Raw genomic sequence first — 20,811 nt, forward strand, 5'->3', positions numbered from 1 at the left:
AAAAAAAAGATTCATTAGCTTTTGATTGGTTCGCTAGTGCAATTTAAAGTGGAAAGGTCAAAAACACAAAAAATTGAGCGGAAGAGGAAAGTCCACCATGTCTGGGGTTGGTATCCAATTTCGAGTCCCATTAAGGAGATCACCAGACTTAGAAGCTGTGTGACGGCGGTAGAGAGCTTTTGCCTCAAAAATGCCAAACCACTGAAGAGTGTGATGCGTGCTTATCAAAGACCTGATATATTTAGATAAAGCGTCGAACAAATCGCCTGCACCGGCTGAAAACTGTCATTTAACCCTACTACTGTCTTGACGAAATGTCCAAAAGCACGGACAAATCCGCCGTAAACTGATCCCTCGTAAGTTGGCCCTCTCGAGACTCGGCTTTGTTCTTAAAGTGAACTCTTAAAAGCCAATCTTTTGTCTCCATTGATAAACATTAATCAGTCCTCTCTACTGTTATCAGGCCAGCCTAACGAATATTTAGGAACTAGGTGTAGAAAACGTCTACGGTTTGCCCTCATTTATTTTGTGTAATTTTGATGAATAAGATGATATCTTGGAAGTTCCTATTATTTTTCCTGTTCTTCAAGTAGTTGTGTATTCTTCATCTTTGTCTTGTTTTTCCCCCTTTAACATTCCTCAGTGCGCATGTCACTATCACGTTTTACAACATTTTCTTTAGATTTTAAGTATTGTTTTTCAAATTATCCTAACAACGGCTATTCCATTGTGAGTCTCACTCGGAACTCTACAGCTGCTTACATAAATCACTTACAGAAAAGAAAACACATAAGAAAGAGCTTGTGATCCTAAGATCTTAGTGTCCGATTATTGGGAATCCAAAATCTATCTGCGGTCTCCATAATTCCCATAGCAATGTCTTAATATCAAGGCAACAAGTGTCGAAGATGAATCGGAAAAATTTTCCGTAATAAAATAGAGTGTTTAAAGTACTTAAGAATCCCTTCAAATTGCACCATTAATACGTGTGGCTTGATTCTCTTTGAGTGTCTTGTTTTGTGAGTGCATTGTGGTGTTGTGAATTCACAGTTACATGAAAAACGACTTTCGAGCACAGAGCCAAATGGGTTCAATTATAAACGTTTGGATTCGTTAGTCATCTTTCGTATCAAAACTGTGAAAATCTTTAAATGCTAAAACTATTAAAGTTATTGCTGTAATCATTGACTAATTTAAAGTCTCCCAGAGAAACAAACGATAAAGATATGAGACACCCAGTCGCAGTTTTGGACATGAAACTGATATTGATTGTTCTGAAAAAGATTATGATTTTTTTGTGATAATTTTTTGTCGCTTGTTGGTGTGAGAAGTGTTGTGGATACCAAAGAATTATCCCTCTTTTGTTCTGAACTTAATCTAGCACTCGTAATTACAAAATTGTTCTATTATCTTACTTCAAAGAGTTCTAAATTGTTGCTTAATAATGACCGTGTTATTTTTGATTATCACAAAAAGCCTTCTCACAAAGAACCTTTCTTCGACTTATTTACAACCTGAGAAAATATCTCAATCGTATTCAATCTTTTTGTTCTTTTGCCCCAGGAGAACACTGAGTCACTTGTTCTAAAACTGAAAGAGAGACAGTAATTTTTAAAAAACTTAGAGCTTATCTTCTGCCATCTGAAGGCAAGTCAAGCGCGGAATAAATGAGTGAAAAGAAGATTGAGATGACGGGCCTGTTTTTGACGATGCTAATCCACTGAGCAACAAACTAAAAAAATGTGGAATTAACGATAATCTTAGGATTCCGTACTTCCGGTGCGAAGGCCTTAGAGACTACCATCAATGAGTTTACGGAGGACAAATAGTGCGGGAAATTTTTTTCGAAAATCTTTCAAGTGTTAATTTTATTATTTTCTGTGGGATTCGGCTGTCGATAACTCAAGATGACGTGAAATTAAACTAGAGCCCGTAAGGCATCAGAAAATGACACGCTTTATTATCGATATAACTATTTCAAAATCTATAATGAACGATTATAATTTAGCATTTTCCTATCAAAAAAAGTAATCTGTTCTTTCTATTCTTTGAAGAGCACACAAGATACGGAGACAATTCATCGTCGATGCAGACCTCTATTCATTTACAAATTCTGATTCTTTAAAGACAAACATATTTAAAGACCATCCGACATTTGCTGTCAAGATCTGTCGAGCCCCAAGCATATAGATGTATGTTCTTTTACGAGACCTCAAGGAAACTGACTGAACTCTCAAGAAAATTCTTGCATAATACCCCACCAATGTCTGGCATATTCCCCCAATAGCTTCCCAAACGAGAATTTCAAAATCGTCAAGCGCTCTGAGCGTGACAGGGCGCGCCGTACTGATGGTTCGAGCTATCTCGACTCGCGAAGATTGGGGATTACACTTCTTGTTTAGTCTTTTGGGGATAACAGAAGCAAAAAAAGAGGTTGCAAATATTGCATATGTATTAACCGCAAACGAGGGGATTTGGATGTATGCTTATACCTTATGCACAAACAACACTACAAACTGGATTGATTGACTCCTAGGTATATCATTTGACCAAGGGACTCTGGAGTACTCTAAAAACAACTTTAAATTGGTACAATAAAAGCTTAAGATTTAATATCCAAGCAATAGATCCTGCTGCTATTGTAACTAAACTATCTCTCTTACGATACAAACGATTCTTCTTTTTTTCAAAAGGCTTCTTTGTTTTGATGTCGTTTGTTTATTTTAGGGTAAATTGCTTGCGTGGGAACTACTGACATTGGGCTTGACGCGCGCCACTGAGTATTATGTTCCGCGAGCCCCCCTAGTTCATCATCCTTTTGGCCATCAGATTTTGCATAAAAGCAATTCACTGAAATTAATGGAGGAGACCCAATGTTTACGCACCTTCCTAAATCAATCGAAAGCTTTGATCACTGGTTGACACTTAGTAAGATCCTTTGTTACTCGGTCTTTTATATCTCACAAAGCCACGGATATAAAGTACGTGGTGTTTTAGCAAAGGAGAAATATTTTTCACTGGTTTTCATTTTTAATGACCTCAGGATTTGTATCATTAGGATTAAAGTAGTTTTCTTTCATTTCCGCGATCGGTTTCTCCGTGCCCAAAATAGCCTTCACTCGTTGATTGCAAAAGAGGCGTTCAAATTTTTTTCTTCTTTTGACAGCCAGCTTTGATGTGTTTGTAATGCTACCAAAATTCCAAACCGAGAGGTTGGTTGGTAGGGAGAACGCATACTAATTAGAAGGACGTGTTCTACTCTTGTGATATATCAGCACTTAAATATCCAAACTAGCTATCTTCAGCTCTGGGTAGTTTGTAGTTTTTGTTTGATCTCTCTTCATATCGCGAACAGCAAGAATTCAAACAAGTTTGAAAAATAAACTCATAAATGTTCTGTTCTGTTGACCTACTACAGCCGTACGTTTGCTATGTGTAAGCTTATATTTTATGTTGATTTTTCGAGGAATATTTCAAAATGATCTTTAAAAATCTTCAACTTTATAGTTCAATCTTTCATGTTGCAGTTAAAATGGTAAACTTGTGATAAACAGAATGTTATAAAAATAGATTTCAAAACTTCCAGTGGTCTCGTCAAACGTCCCGAACACCAAAAATTGTTCCCAACTTCTTGAGCATTTTCACTAAGAATCCGTAAATAATGCTCTTCACTCACAAAAAGATTAGATAACTTTATGAAGAAAAGTTTTTAAAATCACCAAAGCTACTAGACACTTTCTTTCCCGTATCTTAGTAACCAAAATACGTCCAATATAAAGTGACAAAAACTTTGACAAAAGAGCGGGAAAAATAAGTAAAGCTCACGAAGCGTGCTACGGGTTTTATTTTTCAAACCAAACATAACAAACAACCAGCTCTGACTTGTTTACTTTTCATAATGTTTCTGGGTCCCGTTAACAACTAATATTTCAAGTCTAATGGCAATAGCCTTATCAGAAATAAATCTTATGAAACACAATTCATAAGTTAAATCAACATTCTCTTTTGCTCAAAGTAAATGGCATTATTTCTTTAAGGAAATTCGAGTTTTGTTGTCTTTGTTTTAATATCAATTATTAAACATAACCAATCTTTAAAATAACAAGAATGCCATCTTTATGTTTTATCAATACTTTACCCCAATGAACAAAATATCACATCTTTCCTACGTACTTTTTTCGTATACTGCTATCTTTCGAAGTATCATGTAAAAAATCTCAGCTTTGCTAGTTTTGTTCTTATTTTCTAGTGCTTTTGATATATCGTTCTTATGACTGTTTGATAACGGGATATTGCTTGTTTTTCAAATTCCCACTTTCAACAATACCAAGCAAACAAATGGACAGTCTGTTTTAATGAAGATTTTTAGATATTCAATTAAACGGATGGAAAATCCCCACCACAAAATTCCCTAAAAAATCCTATCACTTTTGCACGACCTATCTATATTTTACTCCAGTATCTTACTCTTCTTCTCATAAAAAACTATTCAAGTTTAGGGTTAAAAAATATGGATACTTTGAGAGTTGAGACTAATTTTCAAAACTAAAAATGAAAACTAGAAATATTCAATAAACTCATTGTTAGCAGTAATTTTGAGTCAAGTTTATTAAGACTAATTTTGTTGGTGGAAAATTATTGGTGAACAGCAAATATATATCTAGTGATGTGAATAATATCTGCAAGAACATGGTGTGGCGTCCGACTGGTTCTCATATTGACATCACATTTGACATTTTCTACCGGTTTGTTTGCCTCGGTAAAATAAACTATTTTGTATTGAATTTGGAAAACTTACAAAATCCATGAGCTATTTACTTTTAATAGGAATGGGAAAAAAGTAATACAAATATGCCAACAATGTAATAAGCTCGAGGGTTTGTAACGGTAGGAATTAGAAAGAAATCTGACGTTATTTCCTTGTCAGAAGGAAGCCCGTTGGACTGGCAACGTGTCAATATACACATAACACAGGTAGCCCACAGGATGCTACGTGAATCAAAAACCGCTGTGTTTACAAATAGTGCGGGAATAATTTGATTCGATTTGAATACTTGGAAACTAAAATAAATGGAAAAACTGCAATAACAAACTTGAATGAATAATAATATTTCTCGTGTTCACAACTACTTTTATTCATTTTTTCATTCATTTCTTTTTCTTTTTTATAAAGGAATTTTGTTATAGCTGTTTTTTTTTTATATAGCTATTGAAGTTGTTTGAGTTCTTGTCTTTTTTTCTTTCCTGGTGTTTTTTGTATTTTGTTTGTTCTTATTTCTATTTTGTTGATATTTAATTCAAGTTGTAGACGTAAGTTTGTTGCAAGATGCAAGTACTATTGTCAGTGTTGGCGTACCACTTCCATTTATCTTCCATCCCCCCTCCCCCCCCTCCTCCCTCTATTTTTCATTTTCGTACATATATTGATATTATAAATTTCAACAATACATATAATTAATGTACCCCAAAGTAAGTTGAAACAAGTCTATCAATGAAAAAGTCTCGTATTACCACGCCCATATTCATTAAAAGTGATTTGAAACAATACATATAAATGATATACACCCAAAATAAGTTGAGACATATCTATCAATGAAAAAGCTTCGTATTACCATGCTCATGTTGATTAAAAGTGATTTGAAACAATTCATATAAATAATATACACCCAAAATAAGTTGAGACATATCTATCAATGAAAAAGTCTCGTATTACCACGCCCCTCATCGCACTTTAAATTTAATTAACTTAAACTTAGTTCAAGTCAACTTTTTGGGCAACTTTAAACAGCTTTTGGACCGGGATCAGACCTCCATCTATACATCATCGTATGCATTTCCACTTCATACATTCCTTACTATCCAATACCATAATGCATTGCGCTCACGCGTTAACTTTGTAAGCACTCCATAGCATTTGAAGTTTATAATAGGAAACGCTACAGTATGTGCAAGGCATACATACGTGAGATTATCATATTAGGATTTGAATCTGGATTAATTAATACTTAAACTTAAGAGAAAGTGCAGCCAAAGATATCACATATTATATCTATTTTAGCTTGGATGTAATGATGGGTTTCCATTTTAGACTTGCTTCTCTTGTGTATCGTTTCTTTGGTTAATTTTTGCGCATCCCATGACATATGATACAACTCAAACAAACTCTTATTCTCAAGAGAATGACCCATGACTTTTGTGAGATGTCAACCGTGAGCACATCCCATGGAATGCGCACAAGCATACCTGTTCACAGTCCCATATGACGCTTGGAGTACAAAGCCTAGGCACAATAAATAAATAAATACATATGATACTAAGCTGCTTACAATGGTTCAATCGACAGTGCTTGAACTCCTTTCATTTTGTATTGTCTTCCACGCTGGTCATATATTTTTATAAATATGAAAGAGATCTGAAGACCACAGGCTACCCGTCCATACCAACGAATCATGGATGCTGGGTTTAAATATGCATAGAAGTAGTGGCTGTCTTGCAGTTCGTCGAATATTGTTGCGCGTTGGTGCATACTATCATCGAATTGCATACGCACACGTCACCAGTGCATATATATCATGCTACACTATCAAGTGAAGTAGCAGCTATCTTGCATTGGTCGAGTAATGTTGCGCACTGAGCATACTACCATTGAATTGCATACGCACACGTCACAAGTGCATATATATCATGCTACACCATCAAGTGAAGTAGCAGCTATCTTGCATTGGTCGAGTAATGTTGCGCATTGTGGACACAGCACATAATTACATAAGCACGCCAGATGTACATATATATATATATATATATATATCACGTCATAAAGTTATATTAACGTCAGTATTGTGGCAATATAATACGTCATAAATGTGAATACCACGTGGCTTGCGCACCGTGCATGCTTGATATTGCATCGGGTGAAAGTTGGCTGTACATGTACATCATACTCTGCCATCATAAGAATTAGCGCTTTTGTTGCATTACATGCACATAGTCACATCACATCACATCACCTCACATTACATTCACATCACATCACATCACATCACATTCACATCACATCACATCACATTCACATCACATCACATCACATCACATCACATCACATTCACATCACATTCACATCACATTCACATCACATCACATTCACATTCACATTCACATCACATCACATCACATTCACATCACATTCACATCACATCACATTACATCACATTACATCACATCACACTCACATCACACTCACATCACACTAACATCACACCACATTACATCACATCACACACATCACATCACACCACATTACATCACATCACACTCACATCACATCACATTCACTTTACATTCACACCACATTACATCACATCACATCACACTCACATCACATCACATCACATTCACTTCACATTCACACCACATCACATCACATCATATTCACATAACATCACATTACTGCACACTGCGTCGTAAAGTGAGCACCAAATGATGTGCAATTAAACACTTTAAAAACAACTTTTTATAACAGTGAATACCTAGTTTTCTCGGTCAACCTCTGAAATACCATAACATGTGATGTACATAAAGAAATGACGAGGAGAAGGGTAAGGTCGGGGTGAGGGACGAATGTATTTCAAACTATTTCATCAAGAACAAAGTTATATTTTCTTCCCTTTTATTTATTTTTTCTATCTACTTGTTTCTCTTAAACACTATATATATTTCTTTGGTATATTGACATGTATATTTTTTCAATATGGAATCTTTGACCATTATTAGCTTTTGACTTTAATTTACAGTGAGGCAGTAAATAGAACTGAACAAATATGTTGAGTGTTGCCCCGTACCAGACCAGAAGATTGCCATTCCAGTACCTTATATGCGCAATTGCTCTTGCGGGGGTGGGGTAGAGAAAAATGAGAGGGGGAGAAATGCTCGCAACATTGAAAGGCAGAAGAAAGAATTACTTGAGGTTGATTGGCCAATCATGGCTACCCTCCCCCGTTATTGACTGCGTAAACTAATACCACATGCGCAATAAACTTCTTGTCCTGCTGACCAGTTATCTGATTTTTAAATTTTCACGAGTGTTGGGCAAGGAATGTTTTAAAACTCTTTTCACGCTAATTCCCTAATCATGAATGGTCTGAAATGGGACGTTCTGGGACACCGTCTACTTTTATCGTTTAACTTTGCAATAAAATGTTTTAACAAGAATACAAGTATTCGCATTGGGACAACACCCAGAATAAATGGACAGGCACACAAAACATAGCAGTAATCATAAAACACTCAAAGGGCTTCCCCGTTTGATTTTTGCCTCTCATTAACTAACCAATCACATAGACCATATATATATATATATTTGTTTTATCCCTTTCTTTCCACAATTAATCCTTCCTTTGAAAAATAAATGGTCTCTGACTTTAGAAATAGTCTCTTTTAGTCCTACATATACCCACTTACTAAAGGTTTCTGTGACTTTTACTAAAACATCGAGCTTTAGTTTAAATATAACGCGTAATGTTTTTCCATTCCAGGCAACGTGTCATTCCCTTTAGTATAACTCTTTATTTTTCTTTAAAAGTTGCATTATTTAAGGAACGTTTTACCACGCATGAAGTCTGCAATGGAAAAACGCCACGCCCAATTTGAAAACGCGGACTATTTGAAACAAGAGTTCACATATGAGAATACTTTCTGAGATATAATCTCTTTCGTATCAACTGTATATGGGATCCAGAGTTTTTTTTCAAATTTTCTTTGAAATTTTTGATTGTAATTTTGGTTCAGTCCGAGGGTTGCGGTTGGTATCAAAATATCACCTGTGTTCAAATGCGGGGGAGAGGATCAGAGGCATCGTTCCTGTAAAAAAATACCTCTTTACAGGCGGGCTGATTCCCCCAGGCATTTTAAAAGAAGGGTAATAATATAACTCCATTCTGGATCCCTACATGCATGAAATATTTACAGAATATCTGGCTATACAATACATTCAATGAGAAACAATGGATAGGTTGCGTACAGTGCAGTTGTTCAGGCATGACCATCATGACCAGTCAACAGTCATATCGCCGTCTAAGTTTATAAGCTACTTTTTATAATACTCATAAATTAGGCTATTTATAGTTAGTCACGTGATTAGCCGTGTTATCTTGACACCATAACCTTCTTTGGGCGCAAGAGTCACGAGAGAATGAAATGGCAAAGCATATGGCCTCCGTGTTGGATATACCCGTTTATCCATCAAACATGGCGGCTGTCTTAAGGTGCAAGGTTCGATCATCCTCAAGAGAATGAAACAACGGACAACATGGCCGCCATGATGGATGATATAAAAAAGCATCCCACAACAAAGTTCTCATTTACATCCATCCAACATGGCGGCTATGACGTCACATGTACGTTAGTAATACACATGACTTAGGCCTGTTCTTTTTATGAAAATGGATGATGAGGTAGTCGAATAAGAGGTAGAATAAGTTGGCATGAGTATAACAATCTATAATACAGTTGAATTACTATCTGTCTTGACATCTGTTCCTGTCACCGTTTCTCTCGCTTCTTGTCTCCATTTCATTCGCCTATTTTGAAACCAAACTTTTACCTGATTGTCACTCAGTCCCAACATTGATGCTAATTGATGGCGGTCGGCTTTCGTTAAATATTTCTGAATTTGAAAGCGTTTTTCGAGGCCCTTGCGTTGAAGATTAGAAAACACCGCTCGAGTCCAGGGTCTTCTTGGTTTGCGCGATTTATTTTGGTTGGAAAGAACTGGGCTGGCGATGTGAACTTTACCGAGCCCTGCTCTGTCATACTCGTATATGCCTGGTGAGATAAAACAAGAAATGTGTCAAACTTCAAGCAAAAATAGAACTGTTTGGCTTCGAAGGCAGCTTTTGATTTCGAAAAAGGAAATTTGAGGGTGACAATTTACGACTAAGGTGCAAGTCATATAACCGTGAAATAACACAAAAACTATATAGCCCTGAACACATCTATTTCTATTGTTTTCAATTGTTCCATTGGTGCTATTTGTACTAATAAGTTAGTACTATTTAACGGATATGGTTTGCACTCTAGCTTGTGTAGCCATGTTTGGCACGTTTGTAGTTCGCCAAACAACCGGACAGACGTAACTCAGACCAAAGAAAAAGACTTACATGCCATATACTATTAACCACGTCGTTGTTTTAAAGGATGACAGTACTTTCATAAAGCCATTTAAATTCATTAGTTTCCCCACTAACCTGCATATCCTACTGTTGCCAAATAAGGGTAGGAGGCGTGGTTATAACATGTCTCACATCCAGACAATGGACTACAGCCATACGCGTTTGTAGTGTATAAGGTTGGACTCCAGTATGTCGAAGGGTAGTGATCACATGGCCCTGCAGGAAGAAATATGTATTACATATTTATATTTTCATCCAACACTTTGCTGTTGCTCAAGGCCTGTGCAAACGCACGTAACATCGTTGGCCAACAACATCCAACATTGTTTGGCCCAATATTTGAGAGCGTTTGAACACCATGTTGCGTGTTGTTGGGACTTGTTGGATGTTGTTGGATGTTGTTCAGACTTAGCCTCTACTTTATCCAGAATATTCCTGTATACATTCACAAGATACACCACTTTTCAAAAAATCATATCTTCGCGAGTTTTGAACTTGTTTGTCCTTCGAACTTAAGTTTCAATGATTTTAACATGCTCTTTCTAGCTATGGTAATTATTTTCCGTTTTACGAATTTCAAAAGCCCGGGGTTTTTTTTTTTCCTAGTAAACAATCATTTATTTTTCTTTCAATTTTCCAATGCATGTTGAATTTTTGAACCAAAATTTGAAAAATTTAGTTTTACAAAAACCTTCCTTCAAATTTCCAAAATGAAGGAGAAAATCCAAACAACTATATTTGGAATTATGATGACTGTTATTGTTATCTTTCCCTGTGGGCTCATTGAACAAATTTAAATTAACTATCTCTCTCTCGAGTAGTGTTCAAAACGTCATAAGAGCAGGTTGCCATCGTCAGTACACGCAGGTGTCTGCAGTAGAGCTTGTCAGATGTGTTAAGTGCAAACATCATGAAGATTCGACAAAAACATACTATCGTGTTACCTCTGATATTAGCTCAGAAATGAAAGCTTATAACAAGTTATACGACTTATTCTTGGCCGTTTTATTTTACTCGTTTAGGCTTACGTTTTTTGATAATAGAATTGCAGTTATTCTTCTATGTTTTATATGGTTTGAATCACCAATTGAAGGTCGCCAAAACTCAAGAACAGATTCAGAGTTTTTGGGTGCCTGTAAAATTTTGTTACATATTACAGACTCAATCATATTTAAAATAGCCGATTTATTGTTCCCTCTCGAAAATAATGGTGGTGTTAACTTGAGCTAAAGAAAAACAATGTAAGATTTTTCAATCCTTCTTTGAGTTTTTATTTTGATTATCTACGCTACGCATTGGTGTTTATTTTTTGGATTTGTTGTTTGAGTATTTAGGGTCATTCCTAACCCTGTATATAAAGGAATAGAAAATCATTTAAAAGAAAGAAAATACTGCTTTCCCTTGTGAAAATTTGACTCACAAATGAAATGAAAAAGCAAGACTTTATCCAAGAAACTTTTCCAAACAAATCAAACGCACAGATCATTGAAAAGTGTCTAGTACTGAAGTAACTAAGGATGACACTAGAATGGTTTCTGTGTTCGTCATTGGCTAGCTCCTGGCTATCCTTATACCCTGCTCAACGACCTATAAATAGCAGCACGAGGTTTAGAAAGATACTTTCAATTTTCATGCGGTTTTTTTGTCAAGTCTACAGTTTTAATATTCGATAAACTTGAAGATTCAACGCATTTCTTCTTCAATAATTTAATAACAATGCAACCATGTTAACTTAGCGTTTTCGATTCAATTCAATTTGAAGTAGGCTGCTTTATTAATATTCGATAAACTTGGAGATTCAACGCATCTTTTCTTCAATAATGCAGTTAAGGGTTCAATTGAATTTGGCTTATAAACTTGATATCTTAGTATTCAAGTTCGTCATGTTCTATGAGGAAGGGGGAGGGTGTGTAAGATGACGAGGACAACAAAGTGGACAGAAAATGATTGAAAAAAAACAAAAAAACACGAGGCCCGTTTTTACACCCATTTACTCGACTGATTCTAGTTGGGCCAGGATGGCATTGACGTAAGTTTTAGCTTACATTACATCTTCACCACTAAAAAACACAGTATATAATTACTTACTTAAAAACTAAATTATAAAAACGAGGAAATTGAAGTGCTTTAAGGGGGAAAACGAAAAAACTCTGGAGAATAGAGGAAACTTGTTAAAAAATCGTGTTTTCTTCTGAGTAAAGATGCTCTCTTAGTTTGTAGACTGGTTTAAAAGGTTTTTATTATTTCACCTGCGTACGAACAAACAGCACCGGGAAAAAAAACACTTCTAGGAATTATTTGTTTTACATTCAAACATTGAAACATGGAAAGCGTTAAAACAAACGGTCTTTAGAATTTCCTATTTCTGTTATGTTTCCCCAGTTATTTACGGCTACGACACTTTTGATATTTTTACGAATTCCGAAGTCACCATGTTTTACAATTGCAGTCATATGATGGAACTGAAGGTTTTTTGAAAGAGAAAATATTGTGATTTTCAAACGTTTTAAACGTTAGCTTTCTCGTGGTCAAATTCATAGTAGTAGTTTTATTTCATAATCAGTTTCACAAATCTATGAAGTACCAAAGAGTGCTGACAGACTCCTCTGCGACAAACGTCTGCATACCAATATTAATTGACTTTATAAGTTGATAAGAAGAAAACATATCTGTTTTTATCGTTCATTCCTGTTCAATGAATTTCAAACGCATGGATTCATCATGAATTGCTTCATCTAAATGAGAAGGCGTTTTTTTACCCCTCGCAAGTGTCGTGGCGGTCACTGCTCTTTTTCGTCTAAAACTGTATTATGTCTAGAACTGGTGTTCATGCTCTCCTTGTTTATTTGTCCTTCTTGTAAAGTTAATGTATTTGGAAACCTGGCCCATCCAAGCTAAAAAATGAAGTGTTTTATTGGCATTATAAAACCATAATATATAAATAATAATAATAAAAGTGAAACTGAAGCCTACGAAAGGCAACTATAGCTATATGTTTTGGGCGGAAAAAGCGAATCTTCACTTGGTTTTCTTATTCCAGCTTTCTCTTATGCGCTCCCTTGAAACAACATTTTTGTTATGTTTCTAGTTTTCGTTTTATTTTCCTCTAAAGCATAAACCATTTAAAATTGTTGATAGTTTACGGAGATTTGAGTTTTCTTTTTCTATTTCTCATTCTTCCTTTCTTCCTTTCCTTCTAGCTTCTTTCTTTCTTTTTTGCAACATGCTGTAATCGTAGAAAAATGTTATCCTTCTGTTGCTTATCCCATGCATCCTTTACCACTTTTCTCCCATCTATCTCTCCCTTTCGTTCATTTCCATTGATATCTCATCCACTAATGAAACTATCCATCACCACGATATCTCAGTCTAAAACTAATGAATCAACAAAGCAATGAGCAAATAAATAAGTAAATAAATAGATAGATAAATAAGGTTGATACTACCCTGTCAGACGAATCTTAAACAATTAAGTAAGAATATTGCGTGCAATGGGAGGCAATCTTATGCATTATTTATTTCAGCAATATCATTTACTTGCTATAAATATCTTTAATTTTCTTTAATCATTTTCATCATGAGTTGCTGAGCTATCTTGATTGTTTGGATCCGATTGATTTTTTCGAATAAAGTTTCGTGCCAATTTGTTCAAAATCTTCCTCTACACTTCTTAATTTACTTCGATAAAACACACTTTCATCAAAAGTTTTTTTTTTTTTTTTTTTTTTTTAATTAAAAGAAATTAAACACCACGAATCTGTAATCGCTCATATTCTCGAGGAATAAAAGACTTCGAAGAAGAGGGAGTTCAAGACAAGCACTTGTTAATCGTAATCTGAAGATGAGTTATATCAATAACCACTGCTTGATTAATTCTCTCTCAAATCAAACAACAAAGCAGGCTACTCTGTACAAGAAAAACAAGTCCTAAAAGCCTTGATCTCAGAGTCATCGAGGTTGTTGTTATGGCAAAATAAAACCATTACCCCAAAAAGATAAAGTTTATCTATAGCACAAAAGCTTTTTATAAAAGAGATAAGCTGTAATCATGATCAGTGCTCTCGCAGATAAGCACGATGGGTGGTCGTGTCCAACCATTGTTCATTAATCCTATAAAGTGAATCGCAGTTAATTTAACATAGTTTAAGGTTGACAACTCCCTGACATATGAAAAAAACTGTGGAATAAATTCAGACATGATTGACTGGGACTCTGCACCGTTTTTTTATTAAAAGGAATTGTGTAATGTTGAACATTTCAGATGTTCTCTAGGGATCGTGATGAAAGTTGATTGCATGTCTACTCTTTATCGCAATGCATAAACCATCAGTGCAAACATAGAAAATGCACTCCCTTCTGTACCGTGCTATTGTGTACAAGCCGCGTTTTTGTCTTTCTATGTATATTTAAGGCAGGCTACTTTGAATTCAAGGGGGTATGCTTGGTTTCTTTAATGACCCACAATCTAGAATTGGACAAATTCCGTTTCATCTTGACGATGAGTTCATCAACTTGAGTATTGAAGAAGAATAGGTTAATATCGTGGCTTAATCAAATGCATTGGGTTTTGAAACGTGACAGCTCAAGGAACTTTGAATTGAGTTTGAAACATAATACTCGTCAAATTTAGGAACCAAAAGCCTTACAAACCACTTGAAAGTGTCACAGCAAAAATCCAGAGCATTCAAGAGCCATTATCTGAAGCATTAAGCTTTTGAACAAATTCCATTGAAAGCTATTGAGAGCGAAAATGCGTCAATATGGCTTTGTAATCCATCGCCATCCACCAACCACGAAGGTGGCTTTCAGATGTCTAACGACATATTTGTGTAAACTAGGGCTCATTTAGCCGCTAATGGGAGAAAAAGCGTAGCTTAGTGTCATCTGCCGTCGTTCTGTTGGCTGAACGCCTCTGATGTCTGGCCAATGCGTTTATCTTATTGCCACATCCTTGAAAATCTATCCAAAGAGGAATAAAGGCTTTTCGTCGCTCTTCAAAAATTTACCGGGTTTCAACAATTACCCCTCCTTGACAATTTTAAATGCATAGGTTTCTTTGCTTTTCTAATTCTTCAAGTCCTTAATTAGCATTGTGTGTGAGCGTCCGAGTCCAAAGTTCTTATCTACAAAGTTTGTACAACAAATACATTGTATCGTTGTTTCGAAGGATTGGAAGGAACCCTTTCTGCACAGGAACAACAGTTTTCATTGTTCAATTGACATCAATTAAAGTTACCCAAGTAATCATCAATGGCCCGTGTTTATTGATTAATTCAACAAAAAAGGATATTCCTAATCCCATCAACAATTCACATCAACAATTAGTTCAGCGTTTTTGAAGTCATTCTCACCCAAGGGATAATTTTCTCTAAAACAATTGATGAAACTCCGGAAACGTAGTCTCCAAACTATCATAGCTCTATTACTATCATTATCCCCCTTATCTCTAAGATTCACTTAGCTTCTAAAAGATGGATTATGCCTTCATATATTTTTAAATCAAAACAATTTTTTGAATGTTTTAGATGGGCTGCTAATAACGACGGAAATGCGAAAACACTACACCCTGTTACACACCATTTTGTCCTTAAAATAAACTGACAGTCAATTTAATGCTTTCTTTAGATCAGCTCCAAGAAAATGGAGCAACAAAAGGCCTTGGAAAAACCTATCGATATAACTAAAAATCATCTTGCTAGTTGCTTTCATATTTCTCTGATGTAAATCAGCTGTAATCGTACTCAATGAAGCTTCTGTTATATTGTATATCATCAGTACGTTATATGTCTATATATATATCTATATACATGTAATGTACATAAATTGAGCAATAAAGTGAAATAACGGTTAATGGGTGTGTTGGTTCTCTCGTAAATAGTCTATTATAAGAGACATAAGAGCAACGCATAGTAATTATCGCCCTCACATCTAAACTTTTCCTGTTTTTCATGGTTCCGAATCCGAGAAACCATGGACAATTTTTGCCCAAAATAAGCATGCTGAAATGTTATTATACAATATACTCGTGGTGCAAATGAAAGTCTCGAGAGTTTACGAGAAAATTCTTGTTAAAAAGCAAAAACAATGGTTACTAGATCATTGCTAGACGCATTTTATGACCGGCAAAGGGTTGGAAAAACCTCGTGAAGCATTATTATAAGCATAACTAACTAAAGATCGTATAAAATACAATTTATAAGGTATTCAGTCATCCAGTATTCACCTTAATAGAACCTACGTGAACTGTTCTTTTTCTCTTCCAATCGTAGCGTCTTATTTTTAAATTATCAAAGTAATAAACTTTTTGAACGCAAAATATTTCAAAGTGGAGTTTAAGGGGTGATGTTTTGCCCTGTACTTTTGCTTAGTGAAAAAAATGTCGTTTCTTCTTCAAAAACAAAGTATACAACCAACGCCGTTAAAGAAATTCTCGGCTTTTTTTTTTTTTTTTTTTTTTCTCGTGGCCTTTAGCTTTCCGACTTTTTGATTTAAAAAGCAATGTTAGTTATCAAATATGTACTGACTGCACCACAATAATCCTACGGCAGTTAGTTGGAATATCGAGATTTCAAAGGTCTATTAAAGTGATCTATGAATGCTATATACGCGGTCCTATCCAATAAAACATCATTTTGTTATGGTTCATGTTCAGTATATTATTGGTATTAAAAGGTGTTAAAAATAAAACAAATATATTTATATGTTTATATGTGTGTTTATACCTGTAATGGAAGATGAAGACAAGTTACACCAAGAAGTTATAAAACGATTGGACCACTAGTGGGTGCTGTAGCCAAAGTTTGCATGGTAATATTTATTACTTTTATATTCTTAGAACAAGTCATTCTCAGTCATTTTGGGGCTATTAATACTAAGATGTAAAAGTAGAAGAAACAAAGATGTTGAATAGTTATTTCAGGTAGGGAGGACTCAGGGGATTTTTTATTCATTAGGTGCCATGAATCTCAACTACGAATCATGGAAAAAATCCCTCTGGAGTTAAAAACGATGAACCAAACTACACCTGCTTGCTGGACTCCAACCATTAAAATAACATGTTTTAAGAAATTATTTTTTTTTAGAAACTAAACAAAGAAAGAGTCAACACAGACAAATGGATACAAGTTGTTTTTGGAATTATTTTCTCCAACTAGAAAAAATTCTTGTTGTGTGCTTTTGGACAAAGAGCAGCCGACCAGCCTTTAACAGACATGACTAACACACACTCACACACTATTATACTGGGATATAATATAAAGCAAATAGGACATCATTAAGGATTTTATCTCTGGGGAAAATATGAATAGGAATAATATTGTAGTGACAAAAATTTGATTTGCAAATTCTAGTTTTTATTCCTTCTTTTTTTCTTGTTCTGTTTGAATGAGCTGAAATAAATAGGTATGAGTCCATCGTGTACCCAGCGTGAAACACTGTGGTCGAATGGCTACTTCTTGCAACGTTACAGCCACGGACCATGGGCGGGGGACACACAACAATTCACTAAAACTTCTTAATTTGTGAATTCTCATCCTCGAAGATGGGATAGCAAGAGACTCACTAACAAAATCAAACCTCCTCTTTCGATTTTTTCCTCTGATCTTGCGTTGAGTCCAAGATTGACTGATTTTTAAAACACTAAATGGTCTATTGATCAAATTGTAAATTTCTTTTAGCGCGGCTCGACTCTTGAAAAAAGTCTCAAATTTTTGTTTCACACGATCCTTGAAAAAATTCTCAAAGTTTCAGATTTTTGTAAAAACTAGAGTTTCTGAAAGCTATCGTTGTTGGTAAATGAAAGGTAACAGATTTTAAGAGTTCTATTTGGACGTGAAGCGTGAGGGTGCCTTGGATACTCAAATGATCAAACTACACCTTTAATAATGTGCTGCAAGAGTGCATCAAATGAACAAGGCCTTGAGTTCAATTCACATTGCTTTTAATCCTGATTCATTGCTGTACTTTTATCCAAAGATACGAGAGATCAGTCCAAGCAAAGGATCTTTAGTTTAGCACTTACAGCTGTATGTTGAGTTTGTTGTAGGGAATAACACTTTCTAATTGAATTAGTAGGATCTTTATTAGTTGACAAAGAACACCCAAGATAAGGTCATTTTAGCGACAACAAGCGAGGCTAATGGGGAAACGCGTTCACCTAAAAATGCCTTGTAAAAAGAACCATATTGGATTTGCTGTTTTAAAGCACTTCACTGGTATTATACAGCGAAGCCTTGACTTCCGATGGTTCTTTTCGGATACAATACTAAGAGTAGACATACTGTTTGTTGTACAAGACGTCTTCTTTATGCATACTCGACCATCATCTCTGATCAACGAGAAAGGAAAGACAGTGAAATGGTCAGAATCGGGTTCAAAATAGTTCCCATCGTAAAAATAGACGAATTCTTTTCTTAAGGGAGAAGTTATGAGGATCAATAAAAGTAATGAGACGTCGACATGTTGTCACAAACAGCCCGCCTTCTATTCTTTAGTAAGGATAACACAGCGTTGTAAAAACAATGTTGCCTGCTTCTCACGTTCACCCAAGCGTTTATTACTACCAAGGACCTCCGATTCATAGATAGATATCTCTAATTCTATCATCTTTAAGATCTGAGTGACTGTATTAGGTTTGGCAGCGAGTGGCTATGGTATTTTGAACCTGGTCATTTTATACAAAAGACAACATCAAAGACCGAGAAGTTTTATCTTATCAAACTCGTAGGAAAATGGAACCCTCCTATAAACTATATCGATTCTAGCTGTTTGCTTCTATGTAGGAATTGATAAATTATGTAAGATGATTCTACATTATTAATGTGTTTGAAGAATTAGGTCAATTCTTCCTGCTGTACATAAAACATGTACACGGTTGGATGTTGCTCCGATGCTTCAGCTAGTCATTTAGTATCAGAGGTTCATGTATTTTGTCCAGTTTCGCGGCAATCATTTGCTTGTATGAGAACTGAACGAGGTCATGGCATTAACGATCGATTTTTTTCTATTGTTGCTCTAAATGAGTAAGCCTTAGCAATGTTATCGCGTATCTTATGGCTGATATCTATAATACATCACACTTAGCAATCAAATATAATAATATAACAAATTCTTTTGATGTGCCAAATAACTGAACACAAAATGGCCGCTACATTCAATTCTGGGCAATTAAACCTTACCATAACACGGGAGCTGATTTCTTGATTCTGGTTCTCGACTACTCGCGAGAAGTTGGTCAACGCCAAAGCTTAACTGTGCGAGTGAATCACTGGAAGAAGTAGGGTCTGCATCGGCAGCATGTTGTGTCTCGGTCCGCCGCGACTCAGACGGTGTGGCTAGAATATCGTCTATACGGAACGAAGAAACACGTCTTTCTTGCGCGCTGTTTTCTCTTGCGGTCATGTTCTTGGCCAGGACGATCAGAGCACGCTGAAATCGCTTCTCGTTATGCGGGAAGTTATGTATGGGACTGAGAACAAAAGAAGGCCCTTCAACTGCCGCTGCTCAATTCAAAGCCTCCAGGTGAGGTGAGAGTGACAGGGCAATGTTGATTGTCAGGGTATATGCCATTGATGACGATTTGTTGATTTAGATCATATTGATGGGCAGACATATACTTATTACTGATATATGCAATATCCTTTAAAACAAGATCTTGCTTCTCCAAAAAAGCCTGACCTAGGTTAGATGGATATCGTTTGTAATCAAGAAGGAGTTTAGTGTTATAGCTTGTCGTAATCCTCTGCTAAATTGGCGTGCTCGTTGCTGAGGCGGATTAGAGACCAATAATGTCTAGTGATTCGGAATAACAAGGGATGTAATCCGAAAATTGGATTATCAAACATAGGAAACGGCTAGTTAATAATAGAGGCGTACAACGAGGGTGGCAAAATCGTGAATAAATCTACTTCCTTCCTCTCTATATAGTGTACGAAAATAAAAACAACCCCCGTCCTTTATGTACATGTATTTTAGCAAAAGTTCCATGAAGTGTTTTCCATGGAGGTTTTTTTAGCGTGTTTTTTAATGTTGTTTCTAGGTTGGTGTGAGGGATGTCATGGGTGGTACTTTAAACAAAGTTTACAATTAGCAGCTATTTGGAGAAGTCGAGTCATGTTTCACTGTGATGATTAACGAGAACAACAGTATTTACGCTACGGCTGGTTAATTAACTCATTACTCGCCTGTTTTTACTTATAGATGACTCGATAAGTCGTTTAATTTCGCATTAGAAGGTTCTGTAGTTCCTTATCGGACGCACGCTGACAAAAGCACGCGTGGATAATGGCAGACTTTTATAGTGTATCTGTTTTCAAGAACCCTGAAAACATAGTCAAAATAAAAGCCTTTTTTATTGTGATTCCTGCTGTTGAGACAACAAAGCTATAGCTTAAATCCCATTTATACGATCACTTGAATCAAGCTACTTCTGATTCAATCCAAGCACTCACTTACGAGACTTCTAAGCCACGTATAGTATTGGTGTATCGGTAGTGGGATAAACGTGAACACGCTCTCAAGTCCTAAGTGGTTATTTTAGAACAATTAAACCTTGAAGCAGCAATTAATTAACATGAGCTTGAATGTTTCTAGTGTTATGACTAGAAGAACGTAGCTCGGAGTGTACAGATTTCTCACTCGATCGCTA

General features: G+C 35.8%; 1 protein-coding gene across 1 annotated transcript; it reads right to left on the reverse strand.

The window, feature by feature from the left end:
* Positions 1-7,664: 7,664 nt before the first annotated feature.
* On the reverse strand, positions 7,665-19,672 carry LOC116288101 (hematopoietically-expressed homeobox protein Hhex). The gene is made up of 3 exons (XM_031694839.2): positions 19,343-19,672; positions 10,242-10,382; positions 7,665-9,819 (listed from the first exon to the last, which is right to left on the reverse strand). Exons 1-3 carry the CDS (start codon positions 19,563-19,565, stop codon positions 9,494-9,496), a joined length of 690 nt encoding a protein of 229 aa, XP_031550699.2. The 5' UTR covers positions 19,566-19,672; the 3' UTR covers positions 7,665-9,493.
* Positions 19,673-20,811: the final 1,139 nt, after the last annotated feature.

This window comes from Actinia tenebrosa, unplaced genomic scaffold (genome assembly GCF_029948245.1).
Source record: "Actinia tenebrosa isolate PJP-AT-01 unplaced genomic scaffold, QUT_ActTen_1.0 PGA_scaffold4__44_contigs__length_22323623, whole genome shotgun sequence".
Taxonomy (NCBI): domain Eukaryota; kingdom Metazoa; phylum Cnidaria; class Anthozoa; order Actiniaria; family Actiniidae; genus Actinia; species Actinia tenebrosa.